The sequence below is a fragment of the Suncus etruscus genome, chromosome 18 (genome assembly GCF_024139225.1).
Source record: "Suncus etruscus isolate mSunEtr1 chromosome 18, mSunEtr1.pri.cur, whole genome shotgun sequence".
NCBI lineage: Eukaryota > Metazoa > Chordata > Mammalia > Eulipotyphla > Soricidae > Suncus > Suncus etruscus.
In genome coordinates this window covers 24,566,672-24,584,436 of record NC_064865.1, presented here as the reverse complement: position 1 = coordinate 24,584,436, position 17,765 = coordinate 24,566,672, and the positions used below count along the sequence as shown (strand labels likewise).

At 40.6% G+C, this 17,765-nt stretch overlaps 1 protein-coding gene and 1 non-coding gene across 2 annotated transcripts in view; both read left to right on the top strand.

The window, feature by feature from the left end:
- The window catches only part of ESR1 (estrogen receptor 1), a 281,586-nt gene that overhangs the window by 240,518 nt on the left and 23,303 nt on the right, over positions 1 to 17,765 (top strand). Inside the window, exon 6 of the mRNA XM_049765462.1 lies at positions 7,453 to 7,586. Within this exon, the coding sequence (XP_049621419.1) occupies positions 7,453 to 7,586 (134 nt within the window). The remainder of the gene's footprint in view (positions 1 to 7,452; positions 7,587 to 17,765) is intronic.
- LOC125996947 (small nucleolar RNA U13) lies at positions 17,395 to 17,498 on the top strand. The gene has a single exon (XR_007491599.1). It is a non-coding gene; the product is annotated as a small nucleolar RNA U13 (small nucleolar RNA).

Here is a 17,765-nt window from a genome sequence, read left to right as displayed (position 1 = left end):
TTTTCTGAGTCTTTCACATCTTGTGATGAAATGAGGGGCACTCCCAACATCCAGAAAGCGCAGAGCAAGACTTAGCAGAAGGCTGGGACCCCGGATGGGGAGGTCACCTGTCAGTGATAGTGGCTGCCTTGCTCAGGCATCTATGCATGACATATTTTCATGGTGAACAGCTGTAAAGTCTGTGTTGGAAGCTGTTAGAATCGAAAGATTTTGGTTTTAGTTCAGGCTTGTGATTTCTTTGGCAGCAGTTGTATTAAAAAAATTAAAATTGTAGGCTTTTTCTTTCATTTCCTCTCGTCCATTCCATCTGCTGCTGACCACACTGAGTCCTTTCCTACACATCCTTCTCAAGTCATGTTCTTATTTGCTGTTCTTTCCTTTTCTTGCCTCCCTCATGATTTATGGGACTACCTTTAGGCTATTTGAAACAATAAACTTAAGGGGGTGGGGGGGTCTAAGTGGGGGCCACACCCTCCTGGTGTCACTCTTTCCCATAAGTCTGAGTCACTCTGTCCACCCAGAACCTTGGATATTCTGTGTCCTATTCTATTTCATTTTTTAGTGTGCTGTGGCTGGAGGCAGCTGACCCTTCCTAATTTGCGAAGCTTAGTGGCTGTTGATAGTTTTCCCTCCATTCTTTCAGTTTCTGCTTGAGAATCATTCTTTCCTGTCAGAGCTCACCTCTTTTTTGTGGCACCTGTCTAAAGGCAGAGTCCCAATCACTGCCCACCACCACACTCTGGAATTTCCTTCTGTAGACACATAATTTGCCTTCCTAGTTTTCTAAGCACAGTTGGACTAAGTGCCTTGCAGGGCTGTAACAGGACTCTCTAACGTGCTAGATTATGGTTATAATCGTTTTCTCTTTGGCATGAAGTACACCCACCTGTTTAAAGATAATCCCTCATTTTCAGGACTGATTTCTTTATTGATTCTCATAGATGAATGCCATCAAACAACTGTCATTTCTCACTGGCTTAATTATTTTTTGTTCAATTTTCAGTTCAAGGTAAGTGATTTTGTCTATATGCTCATTCAGACAGAGACTCTGAATAATCAAGTTCAAGGTCACTAGTGGCAAGAAGATTTGAATCCAGGAAGGTAGCCTAAGATCTCAACCACTTCCATCTCAAGTAATCAGTTTAAGATACAGTCATTCAATCTTTGTATCTTTCAAGATTCCTTACTGTTGAGAGTCTGCCTTCTTTAGCATTTTATATCCCATGTCAGTGAGTTTTATGTGTAAACCTCTTGATCCACCAATGTTTATGGACTCCTTATCTCAGAGAATCTTCTGAGATTTTTAGTATCAAATCAGAAGTTATTTAAATACAACTAAACTGGCCACTATTTATTTGAAACAGTATCTTATTTGTTTTTTTGAGGCGGGAATTAAAACCCATAATTTATTTTCTTTCTTTTTTTAATTATCTTTATTTAAACACTGTGATTACAAATATGATTGTAGTTGTATGATAACAGTCATATAGAGAACACCCCCCCTTCACCAGTGCAAGATTCCCACCACTAATTTCCCATATCTCCCTCCTCCCATCCCACCCACACCTGTACTCAAGACAGGCTTTCTATTTCCCTCATTCATTCACATTGTTATGATAGTTTTCAGTGTAGTTATTTCTCTAACTGCACTCATCACTCTATGTGTTGAGCTTCATGTCATAAGCTGCACCTACATGGGACGATGGGGGGAAATAAGGGTTGGGACTGAGGCAGTAAAAGATTATATATGAGCTTTGTAGGTCAGTATCAAGGTCACAATACAAGTTGAATATTATGCATATATAAACTATATGGATACAATATTGTCAATAGGAGACCAAGGAGAAAAAATTTCCAGTGACTGTCCCAACATAAGCCAGTGCTAGAATGACCCGCCCTCCTCCCAAAGAGAATTCCCATTACTGTAGGGAGAGGTAGGGGGAAAGCCTGATGACCCCTATAGAGCCCATCTGGACCAGCGCCCAGGGAAGGCCTGGAGTCAGGGAAAAAAGAGAGGGACTGATGGGGGCCTGCCAAGCATCCCAGCATTTCGCAGGCTAGGGAGGAGGCCTCCGGCATGGGGACTCCCCAAACCCCATACCTGGGAAGAGCTGGCCTCCAGAATCAAAGGGGAAACCGGAAGCCAGATATTTGCCCGCCCTCCTCCTCATACACCTCCCCCCGGGAGTACGGAAGGAGGAGGGAAGCCTGAGGACCCCTAAGAGTCCACCTTAACCCACTTCTGGCCATCTGAGCTGGCATCCAGGGAGGGCCTGGAGTCCAGGGAAAAAAGAGGGGGATGGCTGGGGGCCTGCCAAGCCTCCCAGCACTCCCCAGACTAGGGAGAAGGACTCCGGTATGGGGCCTCCCAAAACCCCATACCTGGCATGAGCTGGTCTCCAGAATCAAAGAGGAAACCAGAAGCCAGATATCTGGCCTCCCTCCTCCCCATGCACCTCCCCCCTAGAGTACGGAGGGAGAGGGGGAGCCTGAGGACCCCAAAGAGTCCACCTGAACCCACTTCTGGCCATCTGAGCTGGCACCCAGGGAAGGCCTGGAGTTAGGGGAAAAAGACAAGGACGGCTGGGGGCCTGCCAAGCCTCCCAGAACTCCCCAGGCTAGGGAGAGGGCCTCTGGCATGGGGCTTCCCCAAACCCTATACCTGGCAAGAGCTGGCCTCCAGAATCAAAGAGGAAATCGGAAGCCAAATATCTGCCCAACCTCTTCCTAATGCACCTCCCCCCTAAAGAGTATCTTATTTGTAATGTTCTTTTTCTTACCATTTTTTTCCAGGCCAGAAAAATGTTGTCTTATGTAGCTCTCCTCTTTCTTCACTGTGTGTTAAGGGGAGGACAACTATATTTTGCAAGATTATTTTTGTTTTGATTTGGTTTTTTGGGGTCACATCTGGCAGCACTCAGGGGATATTCCTGGTACTGTGCTCAGATATTGCTCCTGGAAGGCTCAGTGGAACATATGGGGTGCCAGGAATTAAACCTGGGTCCATCCTGTGTTGGCTGCATGCAAGGCAAATACCCTATCACTGTGCTTTTGCTCCGGTCCCAGATTATTGTTTACCATCTACAGTTTCCAGCTTTGTTTGATCACTTATCAAAGCTTCATGGTCTCTATATAAAGGAATGAGTTAGCTCTTTCTGGCTCCTAGAAAACAGGCTTTTTATTTATTGTAGAGGAGAAAGTTCCTGGGTTTGTGTGAAAGCAAATGCTCTTTCAATTCCTGTGCTGGGACTGTGCTTGTTTGAAAGGAGCACAAAGCTGAAGAAGGATCCCCAAGGACAAGGAAATTCCTGGTATTTTGGTTTCTAGATTTGTCATGGATAGAGGAGATCTTCTGTGGGCCATCATGATTCACAGTGGGAGAGCTGGGCTTCGTGCTTAGTAACTCTTTGTGCTTTATGACTAAAGGAATCTGTGTTCCCTTTAGAAACAGATCCAGTATTGGGGTGGAGAAATAGTACAAAAGTAGGGTACTTGTCTTGAACATGCCCAACCTGGGCTCAATCCCTGGCATCCACTATAGTTCCTCGAACCCATCCAGGAATGTTCCCTGAATGTAGAGCCAGGAGTGAGCCCTGAGTAGTGTCAGGTGTGCTGTCCCAAAAAAAAAATCCTGCCCTTCTGTACTCCACATGATTATCAGCTCCAGAGAACTTCATAAGTTGAGACTAATTTAGCTACTGTAAGTAATGTCATCTCCAGATCTTGAGTCGACACTCAAGTCAACTAATGCAATCAACTAATCAATCAACTAATGCAGTTGATTCATCTGTTGCCTCTAAAATTGAGTGAAATGCATGAGTTGGATGTGGTCCTTGAAATGAGTCTAGAATAACTTGGTAGGACCTTCAGAATAAATCCCTGACCCCAACATGTAATGACTTCAGTGGACTTTAAAAGCTTCCTTGGTGTTAAGCAGATGGTCGGTGTCTGTGTAGTCTTCAATGACCACCTAGATATGACCATGGCCTTTGGGTGACAGCCATATGTGTACTAGCCCAGCCTTTTTGCCTTATACTAACCTATCCAGAGACCCACAAGTACCATCTCATCACACACTCACTCCAAGTCAGGCACTATTTGAGAGATTTACCAGCAGAATCAACACAACCCTTGTTGTGTTGCCAACAAATAGCAGTTTCCCCTATGAAAGTTGATCATTTTTTATTAGTATACAAATAATTGGTTTGGCTGATGTGGTTGGACCACATAGGATTTTATCCTCTATGGAAAGGAAAATTGGTTTTATTTTTTGGGTGAGAGCAGCATCAAGTTTTTTTTTTTGGCATCATTCACTGCTGATGAAACAGCAGCCTTGTTGGAAAAAACCATCCCAGGAGTCCTCCGAGTCCAGACTCACATCAGACACCAGGAAACACTTTACTTCACCTGAAAGGTGAGCTCTAGGGTCTCTCTGAAGTCATGTCTCAATGTTCTATGCTATCTGCCCTCTCCCTCTCCAGGAAGCCAGCTTGCATACAGACACTGACAGACAGGCAGACAGACAGACAGGCAGGCAGGCAGGCACACACACACACACACACACACACACACACACACACACAGAGTAAGCACTGGATTGTGGCTCTGCACTGGCACAGGGCTCAATCATCAAATTTTCACGTGGGCTGAAGAGTTGTAATCAGCAATGATGGTTGTGCTAAATAACAGAATAACCAGTGCAAAGTGAACTGGAGAACGCACTCTTGCTGGAAGAGTTAAGAAGCAGCTCCTCATGGGAAAATGTGGGAGCTTGTTGAAGAGGGACAAGAAGAAAAGTGAATTGTTCAGGCTCTACTCTCTCCATTTCTGGGCTGAACTTTTGCTCACAGCAGGTGAATGCAGGCTCCCTCCCACACTGAGCTCTCCTCCCCTGCCGCTGTGCAGTCTGTTAAGTAAACAGAGACTTTATACTGAGAAAGGAACATTTCTCTATTTTGGCTAGGAGTTGTTATTTTTAAAGCTTCAGCCTCCAAACATTTTCCCCCGAGCCTTGTTTATTTTTTCACTAGAAAGAAAGTCTGCTGCTTCTCAAAAATTTCAACTACAGGACAAGGAATAAAAGTCATTTCTGGTAGGTTCTTCCTGCTAAGGTCAAATTTGCCTTTGGTGTGACTACTGTCTTCATGCCTGTGTCTGGCCAGAAAGATTTGAAAGACTCTTCTGCGACTAATGCAAAGCCATACTCCTGAATTCCCATAGTTTATGCAAAGGCTCCTGGCCAATTGTGTTCTGCATATTTGAAATGAAAGGGTGAAACTTGACATATATGTTTTCTTTATCTGTAGTAAGTTTGTAGATTTCTGATGTATACTACACACCAGCAGGAGCTTCATCTAAGCTCATTTACTTTAGCTGAAAATACTAAACAATTGCTTTATTATTGATATAGATTCCATTTGGGGAGGTTGACTTGGGATCCTAGAGACTTTCTTGGCCTTCCGTCCCTTTCTTGGGAAATACAATCTATTGTACTGCATCTATCTTTCTCCTTTTCTTGTCTGCCTGATTTATGTTCTGGATTTCTTGCTATACAAGCCATTGGCTTTTTTTTTTCTATTCCCTGATGTCCAGAATAAAGCCTAGGCCCTCCATAAATCTTTTTGAAGGAATTAAATATGATCAAGATAGAAGAGAAAGAAAATCATATAGTTGGGATTTTTTCCTTCTAGCTGGTAGGCAGCGTAGTTTGACTTAAAAGTGCCAAAGGGGAGATGATGTCTTTAATTAGGTATTTTAATATGAATTTCAGAATACCTTTGTATGAGGAAAATGCATATATCAAAGGTGCCTTGTCTATTTCAAATGAAAACTTATAGCTGCATAGAAACTTTTAGCTATGTAGTCAAAGGACTGCACTAAATACTACCCCACATCTTGCACTAAAGTAAATCCCTGATGATTGTGCAGGTTGGTATGAATTTACTGAAAATCAGTTAAACTGTTTATTTTCAATGGCTTTTATAAGATATAAATAAATTTTAGATCAAAGGCTTAAGTATATTCACATTGACCTAGCTAGAAGGAAACATAAAATAGCTTGCTATTACTGTTAAAAGGACAATGATCTTTACTCCCAAGATCTAATTTTCTTGGGACTGGATCAGTAGAACAGTAGGTAAGGTGATTGCCTTGCATGTGGCTGACCCAGGTTCAATCCTGGCATCCTATATAGGTCCCTTGAGCCCCACTGGGATTGAATCCTAAGCACAGAGCCGGAAGTAATGCCTGAATATCACCTGGTATGGCCTCCCCCCAAAATAACAAAAAACATAAATGAACAAAATACTAGCCATAAAAATCTACTATTATAAATTCATTCAAATATGCCGGGGGGGGGGGGCAGAACAATAGTGCAGCTGTAAGGCGTTTGCTTTGCCTAGCGGCTGACCCAGGACAGACCTCGGTTTGATATCCAGAGTCCCATATGGTCCCCAAGCCAGGAGCAATTTCTGAGAGCATAGCTAGGAGTAACCCCTGAGCTTCACTGGGTGTGGCCAAAAAAAAAAAAAAAAACCAAAAAAAAAGACTATAGGGGCCAGAGCAATAGGACAGTGGTGGGGCCTTTGCCATGCACAAGGCTGACCCAGGACAGACCTGGGTTTGATCCCCAGAGTCTGAGCTCATCTCACAGCCAGCAATAAGTCCTGAGTGTCACCAGGTGTGGCCCTAAAACAAAAAAACAAGTAAATAAAAATATGACAAACCATAAAAAATTATTGATAATACATAATACAATATTAATTGCTATAAAACAAAAAAGCTCCTAAGAATCAATGTGAAAATAATGAATTAGTCAAATACCACTAACTAGACAAGTCTGTATCTGTCATTCTCAGCAGTATCAAAGGTTTCTATCTAGGCACTGTCCACAGTTAAGAGTTTCTTTTGCACAAAAGATGTTTGTATAATGCTTAATGTAACATAACTTTCTTAGAATAACAAGAAAAACACAAATCAATTCTCCGAGACAGCCACCATCACAAGCATATTTAGAATAGAAGCTCTCTTTTTATTCTCCTAACTACTCCAACATCTAAAATGCAGTCCTTAGAAAGTATATAATAATAATAGTAGATATTTATTTTAAAATTAATCAAGTTTGGTTGCCTAGAATATAAAGGACCCTTTAATCAAAGAGTATTGAAGATGAAGCAATACAACTCTTAGAAGAATCTCAAAAGTTTGTCTTTGGCTTGCCTGCTATATGTGAAGGTCTACATTCCAGAAAAAGTGGTGATTTTTTGTGGTTTTATTTTCATTTCTGGTTATAGTCTTGAAGTCAGTCGACTTCTTTTTTATTGTGGGCAAAGTGAATTACAAATCTTTCATAGTAATATTTAAGGCACATAATAACTTTTATGGCTTATAGTGAGTCTTTGGAAGTGTTGCTGCCCTTTAAAAAAAGCTTTGGTTTTTACTCTTCTTTCCCAGGAACCAGGGGAAATGTGTGGATGGCCTGGTGGAGATCTTTGACATGCTGCTAGCGACGTCATCTAGGTTTCGTATGATGAACCTCCAGGGTGAGGAGTTTGTGTGCCTGAAATCCATCATTCTACTCAACTCTGGTGAGTTGATCATATGGAATAATCTTTTCCCAACCTAATAGAAGACATATTTGTTTGTATTTTCCTTAAGTGACAAACTTTCTGCTACATTTATAATCATAACTTGAAACATTGATACATATTAAATGACTTTTTGTGATTGTCAGCTACTTATGGGAGAAAAACAGCACAATTAAGTATGATGAATGAAAACAAAAATCAACTGTTGACTTGAATGACCTTTTTAAGCAAAAAAGAAATGTATCAGAATCTTTTCACAAATGTTGAGGACCTTTGTATGACATATAGCATGATATATAGATTTAGACATAGGTGCATTGATAATCACATAAACCAGAAAATAAGTAGAAGTTATACGTTGTGAGATATAAAGAACTATAGTAAGGGAAAAACAAATGACTGGTGGAAAGAGAGCCTGAGAGGCAGCCTGAAGAATGGAGTTTACCAAGAATGAGGCCAGTTGAGTGAGAGGGGACCTTGGGACTTTGGTGAAAGGATGCTGACAGTATGATGGTGGGGCTGCTCTTAGCACAGAATATCTCTGAAATAACTTTCATCAACAGTATTGTAAATCACAATACATAAGCAAAAAGAGAAAGAAAAATGAAAGAAAGAAAGATAAAAGAAAAAGTAAGAAAGCAAAGGAGTATAACAATTCCAACTCCTGGTCATAAGGAAAAGAGGCTTATGTAAAGAAACCTTTATCTAGTTCAAGCTAATCAGCTGAAAAAATTGATTTACTCGCAGGAAAAACTTGGACCTAAATCTGTGCTACATGGAATGCAGTAAATTGGTTTAGCTGAAAGAATAATTTTCATTCCATCTACATGGTGCTTGATATCTAATTCTACTGTTCCCTCCTATTTATTCACTTAAGAAAACATGGCCAACGGCAGCATCTGTTTAGTTTTGAGATTTTTTTTTTTTTTTTTTTTTTTTTTTGGAGTGAGATTGGTTTATATTGAGTCACTCCAGGTCACCCAGATGGAAACAAAAGTTCAGCCTGACTTAGCATCCTGACTTCTCCCAGCCTCCAGTATTTGGACCTCAGCAATATGTGGGGTTTGAATTCAATGATTAGGTGTTAGCTGCAGAGCAGATGCCCTTACCCCAATTGCCATCCCACTTCCTGCCTTGGGTGTCGTTCTCACATACTAAGCAAGTGCTCAGGAGCCCTGGGCCTGAATTCAGTTATAGTCTTCCCACCTTCAAATGTATCAACCCCCCACCCCACCCCCGCATAATGCATGTCCATTTCTTCCTGCCTTCTCTTTCCTACTCTGTGACATCTTCATTATCACCATAATCACTGTCCATTATCTGTTGCCAAATGGAAATCTGCACCATTCTGCTAGATGCGGCCTGCACAATAGGCGGAAGTTCCATGCACAATCATGGGATCAAGACGAAGGAAGTGATTACCCCTCCATTCACGGTTCTGTCTGCACTCACACGCATTGTGCTTTTCATTTGAGCCATTTGTCCTGCACATGGAAGGCTCCAGCTCCCACAAAGTGCTCTTTATTGGAGAGACTCCTGGGAGACATGCCACACAGTGCTGCAGTGCCAGGTCCTGAACCTGCTCCATCTTCCGTGGCATGCTGGTACACCTGCCCACTTTCATGTGAGCACTTCACTCTTAACTTCAGGGTAAGCAGGTCTAGCCAGCACTGGCACCCCTCCAGCCCTGCACTTTCCTCTAGAAATCATACTCCAGACAGGAAGTGAAATGAGCTGGATTTGGCTCCTCCCTACAAGTAGATACTCTGTTCTGGGGACCCCAAATGACTTCCTGTAAAATCCAAATGACCTTCTTTGCTTGGGTTATCATCCTTCAGACAAGGGTGTTTTCAATGAAAACAATATTATTCAGAAAAGGCCACCATTTGGCTATCTAAATCCTGGATTCACAGACTCCGGGGGGAGTTTTTGGTTTTATTTTTAAACCAGAGAAAGAAAAAGAAATCTTTGGCCCTCAAAAGAAAGTCTGTTATTAGAGACAGGCGCCAGAACCTCAAAACAGTATTTCAGCCTAGGGGATGGGCCCCTCCCTCTCCCCTCACTAGTCTCTCTTCCTCTGTTCTGAGCCTTGAGCCTCTCTTGCACCATCTTCAGTGAGCTTCCTTGGGCCTGAAGGTCAGAACTGTGTTTTGGAAAGCCATGCACCCTGACAGAGTTTTCAGCTGTCTTTGCACTGAGATAGTGAGGAGGCAGCTGGCCTTTTCTGTCAAGGACAGTGTTGCTGGCTCCAGAGAAAGGCCCCAAACAGAAGTTGGTTCTCAACCTGTGTAAATTGAGAAGCCTCTTCTCACAACAAAAAGGAAGCCATGGTTGAGGACAACAGTATGGCCATGCAGCTTGGTTTTTCCTTGCATCTCCTGTCACTCCTGAGGAAGAAAGGAAGAGAGTGTGACACACTTGGCCCTGAGAGGCTCAGAAAGTTAAGCAGTCAGCAGGGCCAACCATGGGTTCTTTCACAAGCATGGAGGTGGGGATTGCTCTCAAGGCCTAGCAAGTCCATGTCTCTAAGTTCAGGCTATTCTTCCCCTATTGTGAGACCCAGTACAAAACAACTCTAGTTTCAGGAATCTCTGACAGAAGCCACAGTGGACATGAATCTGGAAGCCTGAGGTGTAGAAGATGTTTTCCTGAGCCCTTGGAAATAAAACCTCAGTAATGGTAGACTTTTTGCTCCTGTATTGAGTATCTGTCACCAGCACTCCACATGGCTGTGTTTACCTTGGCCCTGACATTTGGGCAGAGCACTTTTAAGGGGAGTTACAAAGTTGTGATGAGGACCTGCTAGGAATCATTTTCTGGAACTTTGGAGAGGATTTATCACTGTCCAGTTTTCCATGGGAAGCTCCTTTGTGGTTCTTCGTGAGGGGGAGACATTTCCTATGATTCCTATCTTGTTTAAGAATAGCTCATTACTTTGCTTGCACAAATTTAGCTTCATCTACAGGAACTAACACTGTGTTTTTTCTGTTCTTACCCAAGGAGAGTGACAATCCTAGTTAATCTGAAGACGGATGTCTTAACACAATCAATGCCAGCCTTCAGGCATTTTGAGACTAGGCTGGACAGGGTACAATTTCTAAGGGAAAAGCATAAAAATGTAAGAATCAAGGAGATCAATGGTCAGAAACAGGGTTAGGTTTAGAGATAAGATTAAGGGGTTATATTAAGACTAGAAATTAGTGTTAGGAAAAGATTTAAGAGGTAGACATAGAGTTTAGGAATTGGATCAAGATTAGGGGCTGGGATTAAGGAATTGAAATTGGAATTAGGGGTTAGGATTAGGAATATATATACACATATATAGGATTGGATTAATTATTTATTTTTATAATATCTTTATTTAAGCAGCATGATTACAAACATGTTTATAGTTGGCTTTCAGTTATAAAATACACCCCCTTTCACCAGTGCAACCTTCCCACCACCAATGCCCACCCCCTGCCTGTCTTCAAGACAGGCATTCTATTTCTCTCACTCACTACCATTGTGGATTAATCCTTTAGAGTTAGGGAATGGGTTAAGGACTAGGGTTATGGTTAGAATTAGAGATTAGAATTAGGATTAAACTTTAGTTAAAGGGTTAACGGCTGGAAATAGAGGAAGATTTAGTGATTAAACTGAGGATAATAAAGTGTTGGATAGAACTCGGGTTTGAGTTATTTAGGCTTCTATTTGATAATAGTATTTCATTATTGGTATTTCACTCATTTCTCTTATTTAGAATATTTTAGCCAGGCCCATAGGCCTATGTCTATAAAAGCATGCCTTCTGAGAAATACTTTTTTTAGATATAAATGAAAGTATCTATTTACACACCAATTTACCAGAGCTTTCTTTCCTAGATGCAGTGCTCACACATCTTTAGTTGCAGGTGCTCACATTTCACCTGAATTTCACACTCTATTGTGGCACTGGGGCTTCCATAGCATTATGACAAAAGAGAGTTCAGTACCTGTAGAGCACTGTAGCTCTCAACCTCATGCTTGCAAGGCAAAAGCCTTTTGGGCCTGAAACTCTGTGAACTGTGTTATTTCATAGAGGAAATTAAGGTTCTTGTCAAGTCTTACTTAACTATTATTGACTATTATTATTGACTTACTTATTGACTAACCTTGTGATAGTAAGTGAGGAGGCTCTGCCACATCAGTTGATTCCTTGATCTGAAATGCTCTTCCTCAATAGTCTAGTCTCAGAACCCTCCCATACTAATTTCAAATAGTACAGCAAGTAGGGCACTTGCCCTGCATGTGGCCAACTCAGGTCTGATACCCGGCAACCAGAAAGTCTCCTGGGCACCACCAGGAGTAATGTCTTAATGCAGAGCCAGGAGTAACCCTTGAGCATTGCCAGATGTGTGCCCCCCCAAAAAAAAATACTTGCTTTAAACTGAGTCTGTTTTCAAACTCAGACCATTGTATTAGCCAAAGGTCTGTCTGTCTGTCTGTCTATCTATCTATCTATCTATCTATCTATCTATCTATCTATCTATCTATCTATCTATCTATAAAATATATATATATAATTCTATGATCTCTAATCATTGGTCTCCAAATTCAATTTAACACTTATCTCTATCTTCATGCCTCCTTCTAGTTACTTAAACTCCTTCAGTGGCCTTGCAAAGGCTGATGTACTTTACTTTCTCATAACCAGACACAACTTGCATTGAACCACCAAGCTTTGAATCCCAGACCCACTTTTCTCTTTTCTCTTTTTGGTGCACACAAAGTATCTTATTTCACAGTTTATTTGGTCAAGTTCTCATCACAAAGCATCTTTCCTCTTCCAAAGGTGGAATTCTCCACAGGCTCCATTATCTTTAAGACAGTTATTTAGATCATTTTATTGTCAAGCTTAGAAATAAGACAGGGTTTAGAAATCCTATATTTAGTTGAAAAGCATCTTAAAAATACATTAACTGTAAACATAGGACATTAATTCTCAGCTGCTCAGGATTTCTGGATATATTAGTTCAGAGAGCTCCAAGCTGGCCTGTGGTTAGATTCACCTATTATTGTCCCAATGGACTCAATTTGAGGATATCATCTCTTGGCTTCTTTGCAATGCCTTTTGTTTTCCAAGGAGCCTGCTTATTGTTATTATTTTGAGCTAAGTGACACTTCCTCATTATTAAACAGTACATGGTCTTCTCTCTGGTTTATTGCAGTGTTCTGAACCCAACTTCCACTTCCAACTTGGCCTGCAATAAGCCTCCTGGTCTCTATTAATTTCCTATAAATTAGGTGCATAGACTTTGTAATCATAGAGATTTGGCATTCTAGAAAAGCAGTTTTGCCATCAGCTTAGAGGAGTGATGTTTTATTGAAAAGTAGCTGTCTGGTAAAATGAAAATGAATGATACTAAGAATGATGATAAGTGATGATCATAAGTCTTAGAATTCTGACCATTAAAAGAATGATCCGAAGTTGGGCTAGAGCAATAGTACAGCAGGGAGAGCATTTGATTTGCATGTGGTTGACCTGGGTTCCATCCCTCACATCTCATATGGTTCCCCAAGACTGCCAGGAATAATTTCTGAGCATAAAGCCAATAGTAACCCCAAGTACCATCATATGTGCGCCCGCCCCAAAAGTAGCCTACCAGATAGCCTACCATGTAATAGGTACACATAATCATTTGTTTGCTATAGTCATTATAAGTAGAAAAACTCAAGCTTTTGTCTATGAAAGAAAGGATTATGTTCAGAGACAGAACTTCACCTCTGACATTTGGAATTTAAAACGTTTGATGTTCTGGGTTCAGAATTACATTGGCACTTTCAGCATCTGCCTTGCCAGGTCATAGTCACATATTCCAATGCCTGGTTCCATACATGCACCAAGTGTGATCCTGGCAATTTGCTGTTTGAACCTCATGGCTCCTGTTTGCCATCCACAGTGCGTTACAATAATGCTAGCCCAGATCCTATTGCATGTTGCATCTTTGTATGTTCCATATACAATAAATATGTTCTAAATAAAAAAAAGAATTCTACCTCTGACAAACACCTTAATGAAAATGATGTACAAGTGCTATGGCCAGGAAGTAAGACCCTTTGGGAGCACTGTAAGAGCATGACAGATTTTACAGTGTAAGGCAACTAAGCATACAGTCTTATGTGGTGAGTTTCCAATATAGAGGCAAGCAGATTACACTTTGGATTTCTGGCCTGCAGGGTCAGTTGCAAAGCTGGTGCCCTGACTTGTCCAGGCTGCAAGCTAGTCACAGCAGTCCTGAAAGAGAATAAATAGGCTATTGGTGAACACAATTGCTACTTCCTTGAGGGTATCTTGGCTCTACCTGAAAGCTGGGAGCCATTGTTTTTGTTCACAGGTACATTAAGAACAGTTAGCAGGTACATTAAGAGCAAAGGCTGGGTTATTTGCATACCCTAGAGTGATAAACAATCAGCAAGTGCCTTTAATGTATAGTACTGAAGTCCCTGTAATCTCCTATTTCACTTGGGAGCACAGTCACAAATCTTAATTGTCTTATTTTATTTTATGCCTGCCACAACACACTTCTGCAGCCCTCTTTCTCTAAACTAAACTCTAAATTTGTTGTACCAAGGGGACTATGCTGACTTTGGAGTTTATCTTAAGGGGAAGATGTCTCACAACTCCAAGTGTGTTTGAACCAAAGGAGTGTAAATCTCAGTGAGCCCCACAGGCCAAAAGTGTACAGGCTATGTAACCTGAGGGGCAACCCCCAGGGAGTACCTTAGCTTAAAAAAATTAGGTGAGCACTGTGTACAAAGCCCCATTCACTCATGACACATCAGCATCAATATAGAAAGAAGGGTGGACATTTTTTAAAAAGCACTTATAATTAAGATGCCTTCCTTTGAATGGACTTATATGGGCTGCATCGCCCCTTTAAGACCTCTTAAAGCAAGTGAGCTACTAGGAGAGTCCATCAAGTCCCTGTATTTTGAGGCAAATCTGGAGTCCTCTTTAGAACTCTTGGCATGGGACAAAAGACAGTCACTTTTGGAAGAACTTTGTACCTTCTGTCCATTAAGAGCAATTTCATTCATATACAGTACCGCAGGGGCACGGTTTATCATTTTGTACCATCAAGAGCACTGACCAAGCATGACAAACATCTCCTAGGTCCTTATCTGAACTGTCATTTTGGTTTCTGGTTTCTGGTTTTGTTTGACTACCCAGAGGTGCTCAGGATTTACTTCTGGGTCTCTGCTTAGGGATCCTATCTGCAATTGCTTGGAATACTATATGTGGAGTCTGGGGTCAAATCAGGGTCAGCTTCATACCAGGGAAGCTCCTTAACCCCACTATCTCCCTATGACCTGCCATTTTGATTCTCTTCTAGTATTCTGAAATTATATAATCCAGTATCATTAAACTTGAGTGATGTATGCACCTGTTTAAAAAGGAAAATATTTTCCCAGTGTTAATTCCTCCAATGCCTATTTGATAAATTTTAGTAATATAATATTGCTTAAATATGAATAGCCATATTTTAAATCATATGAACAGCACAGCACAGTACAAATATCATATAATTCTTACAGTTATAGAAGACCAAAAACAGGTTCACAAACTAAATACAAACTGCAAGACTACCCAATGGGGATACTTTTGAAGAAAGGGGTTCCAGTTTTGAATATACCTGGGACCAAACACAGTCAACTGCTCTACTCCATCCTCCTTCCTTGACTCAGCACTTCTACCAGCAGTATATTGCTTACGCTGTATATTGCATGTCTTCTAGCTTTTACAAAAATGCATTTAAGTTGTGCCTGTTTCTGTTCTGAAATTCTGTTATGAAATTCTGGAAATGGACAATTTTAAGTACCAGTAAAACTATGTTTCTTAGGAAACAGACTAAAATTATATGGATTCCCTAAATGGTTGCATCCCATTACTCTAAACAATCTCATCTGCTGATAGTCTGTCCATCTTCAGATTGGGGAAGTTTTGGGCTATAATTTTTCTTGTTAAAATGTCTGTCCTCAGAAAAAAGGGTTCTCTTCACCTTTGGAAAAGCCTGTACTCTCTTGAGGGCTACATTACACACATTCTATCTATCTCCCTGTCTTTGTCTCTCTCTCTCTCACTTACTCTCTCTAACTTCCCCACCTTTTCTTCCTAACTAATCTCAATTTTACTTAAAACAAAACTCCCCCCCCCATTTATCTTTCATGTCTGTATGGCATCCATAATTTTCATGTTATTTCTCTTCAGTATGTCCCATGGATCTCTGATGTTTTTATTATAATTTTTTTATTTTACTTTTTTAAATAATTTGATACATTTTGTTTTCTAGTACACTGAATTATTCTGGCATTCTGTTGCCTTTTCATCCTATCGTTTTTCATTTTTTTAATTTCTCCTAATATGCTCTTCGGATTAGCAGTTTCTGATTGAGTAATCTCATATTGTTTCTTGTATTGGAGCCTTTCTCTACTGCTTTCTTCAATTCAATAAACAAACCAATTGTTATGGCTTTAAATTCTTCATCTGAGAGTTTAGGGAGATTGAGAGAGCTGTAGGTAACTACCCAGGTTGGAAGGCTGGGCAAAGGTCTCAGAGTTTGGGTCTCAGACCAAGGTTCCCAAGCTCCTTGGGAGTCCAGGTAAGTCTTCAAGTCAGTGTATCAGCATACTGGGTAGGGTTAGATAGAGTCTTATAGCACCAGATTTTGGACCATCAGCCAGCCAGAGTCCAATTGGCTCTTGACTTGGGCCAACTATTGGATGTGAATGGGAATAGCTTCAGATAATCAATGTCTTTATGGTACGTTTTAGCTAGAAAAAGATCAAAGTTGTATGCTTAAAGCCCTGTAATTAACAGTATTGTAAATCATGGTGCCTCAATTCAATTGTAAGAAGCACACAGAGTTAAAATGTTAAAAGATAATTTAAGGATCTTCATAATGTCATTTTTGATTGTCAGTAGGAGGTAGAATCTGATTTGAAATCTTTTGTTGCAATTGAGGAAATCTGAGCTTCATTAGCATAGTTTTGTGAGTTGCCAAGCTAACCACTCTTCATACAATTAGAGAGAAACCGGTAGTGCTTGTAACTGGGACCTGGAAGCTTGAAGACAAGAAAGAAACCTTCTTCACCTTGACTTCAGCAGGGATACAGAGAATGATTATTTTATTGTCATGGCTTATGACCTGTGAGGAAGAAAATTGCTGAGTATTGCAGGGAAACCCCAAAAAGAATTTGATATGAGGAGTTATACTTCAGTTGAATCTTGGAAGTATATGACACTTAGAGATAGAAAAACTTGTAGGAGACCTAGAAAGTTGAATCTTGGAAGTATGTGACACTTAGAGATAGAAAAAACTTGTAGGAGACCTAGAAAGTTCTGGATTCACCATTAAACTAAAAATAAAGTTCTCATAAAGCCACTGAAACCTTCTTTGTTGGTCTCACAACTATTAAATAGAAAATTATTTTGAAGAGGGGGGACATGTAGTTAGGGCAGAGAAGAGGGCACTCTGACAATAATAGTTGGAAATGATCACTCTGGTCAATAACTAGGTACTGAAAGGAGGTAAAGTGAGATCCAGAATGCTTCAGTAACCATATTGTAAAATACAGTGTTTAAAAGGAAGAGAGAGGAATAGAAAGAGAAGGAAAAAATGTCTACCTTAGAAGCAGGAGAGAGGGGAGGGCATAAGGGAAACTGAAGATGTTGATGGTGGGAAATGTACACTGGTGAAGGAATGGATGTTGGACTTTGACTAAAACTCATCATGAACAACTTTGTAACTGTGTATCTCACGGTGATTCAATTAAAAAAATCTTACTTGATTCTTTTCCAGTTCATAAGTATGATGATTGGGTTTTCACACGTCTGTGTGATATGTGCTTCCCTTAAATCTTGTTACAGTGTTGGCACATTACCCTTCTGATGTGAAAAAAAATCTTACTTAAAATAGAAAAGAACTTTGAAGAGTTCTATTCATCTTAGGAATTTGTTAGAATGTCTTTAGGTCATATAAACACAAGTAGCTATTCCACTAGGTGTAGATAGATATGTGTTGTTGTTGTTGTTGTTGTTTCTTTGGTGTTCAAGGCTTAGTTCTATCCTTGGGATCACTCTCTGAGGGGTTCAGATGACCATATGTGATGCCTGGAATTGAACCTGGGATAGTACAACCCACTTTTATTTCTGCCTCTT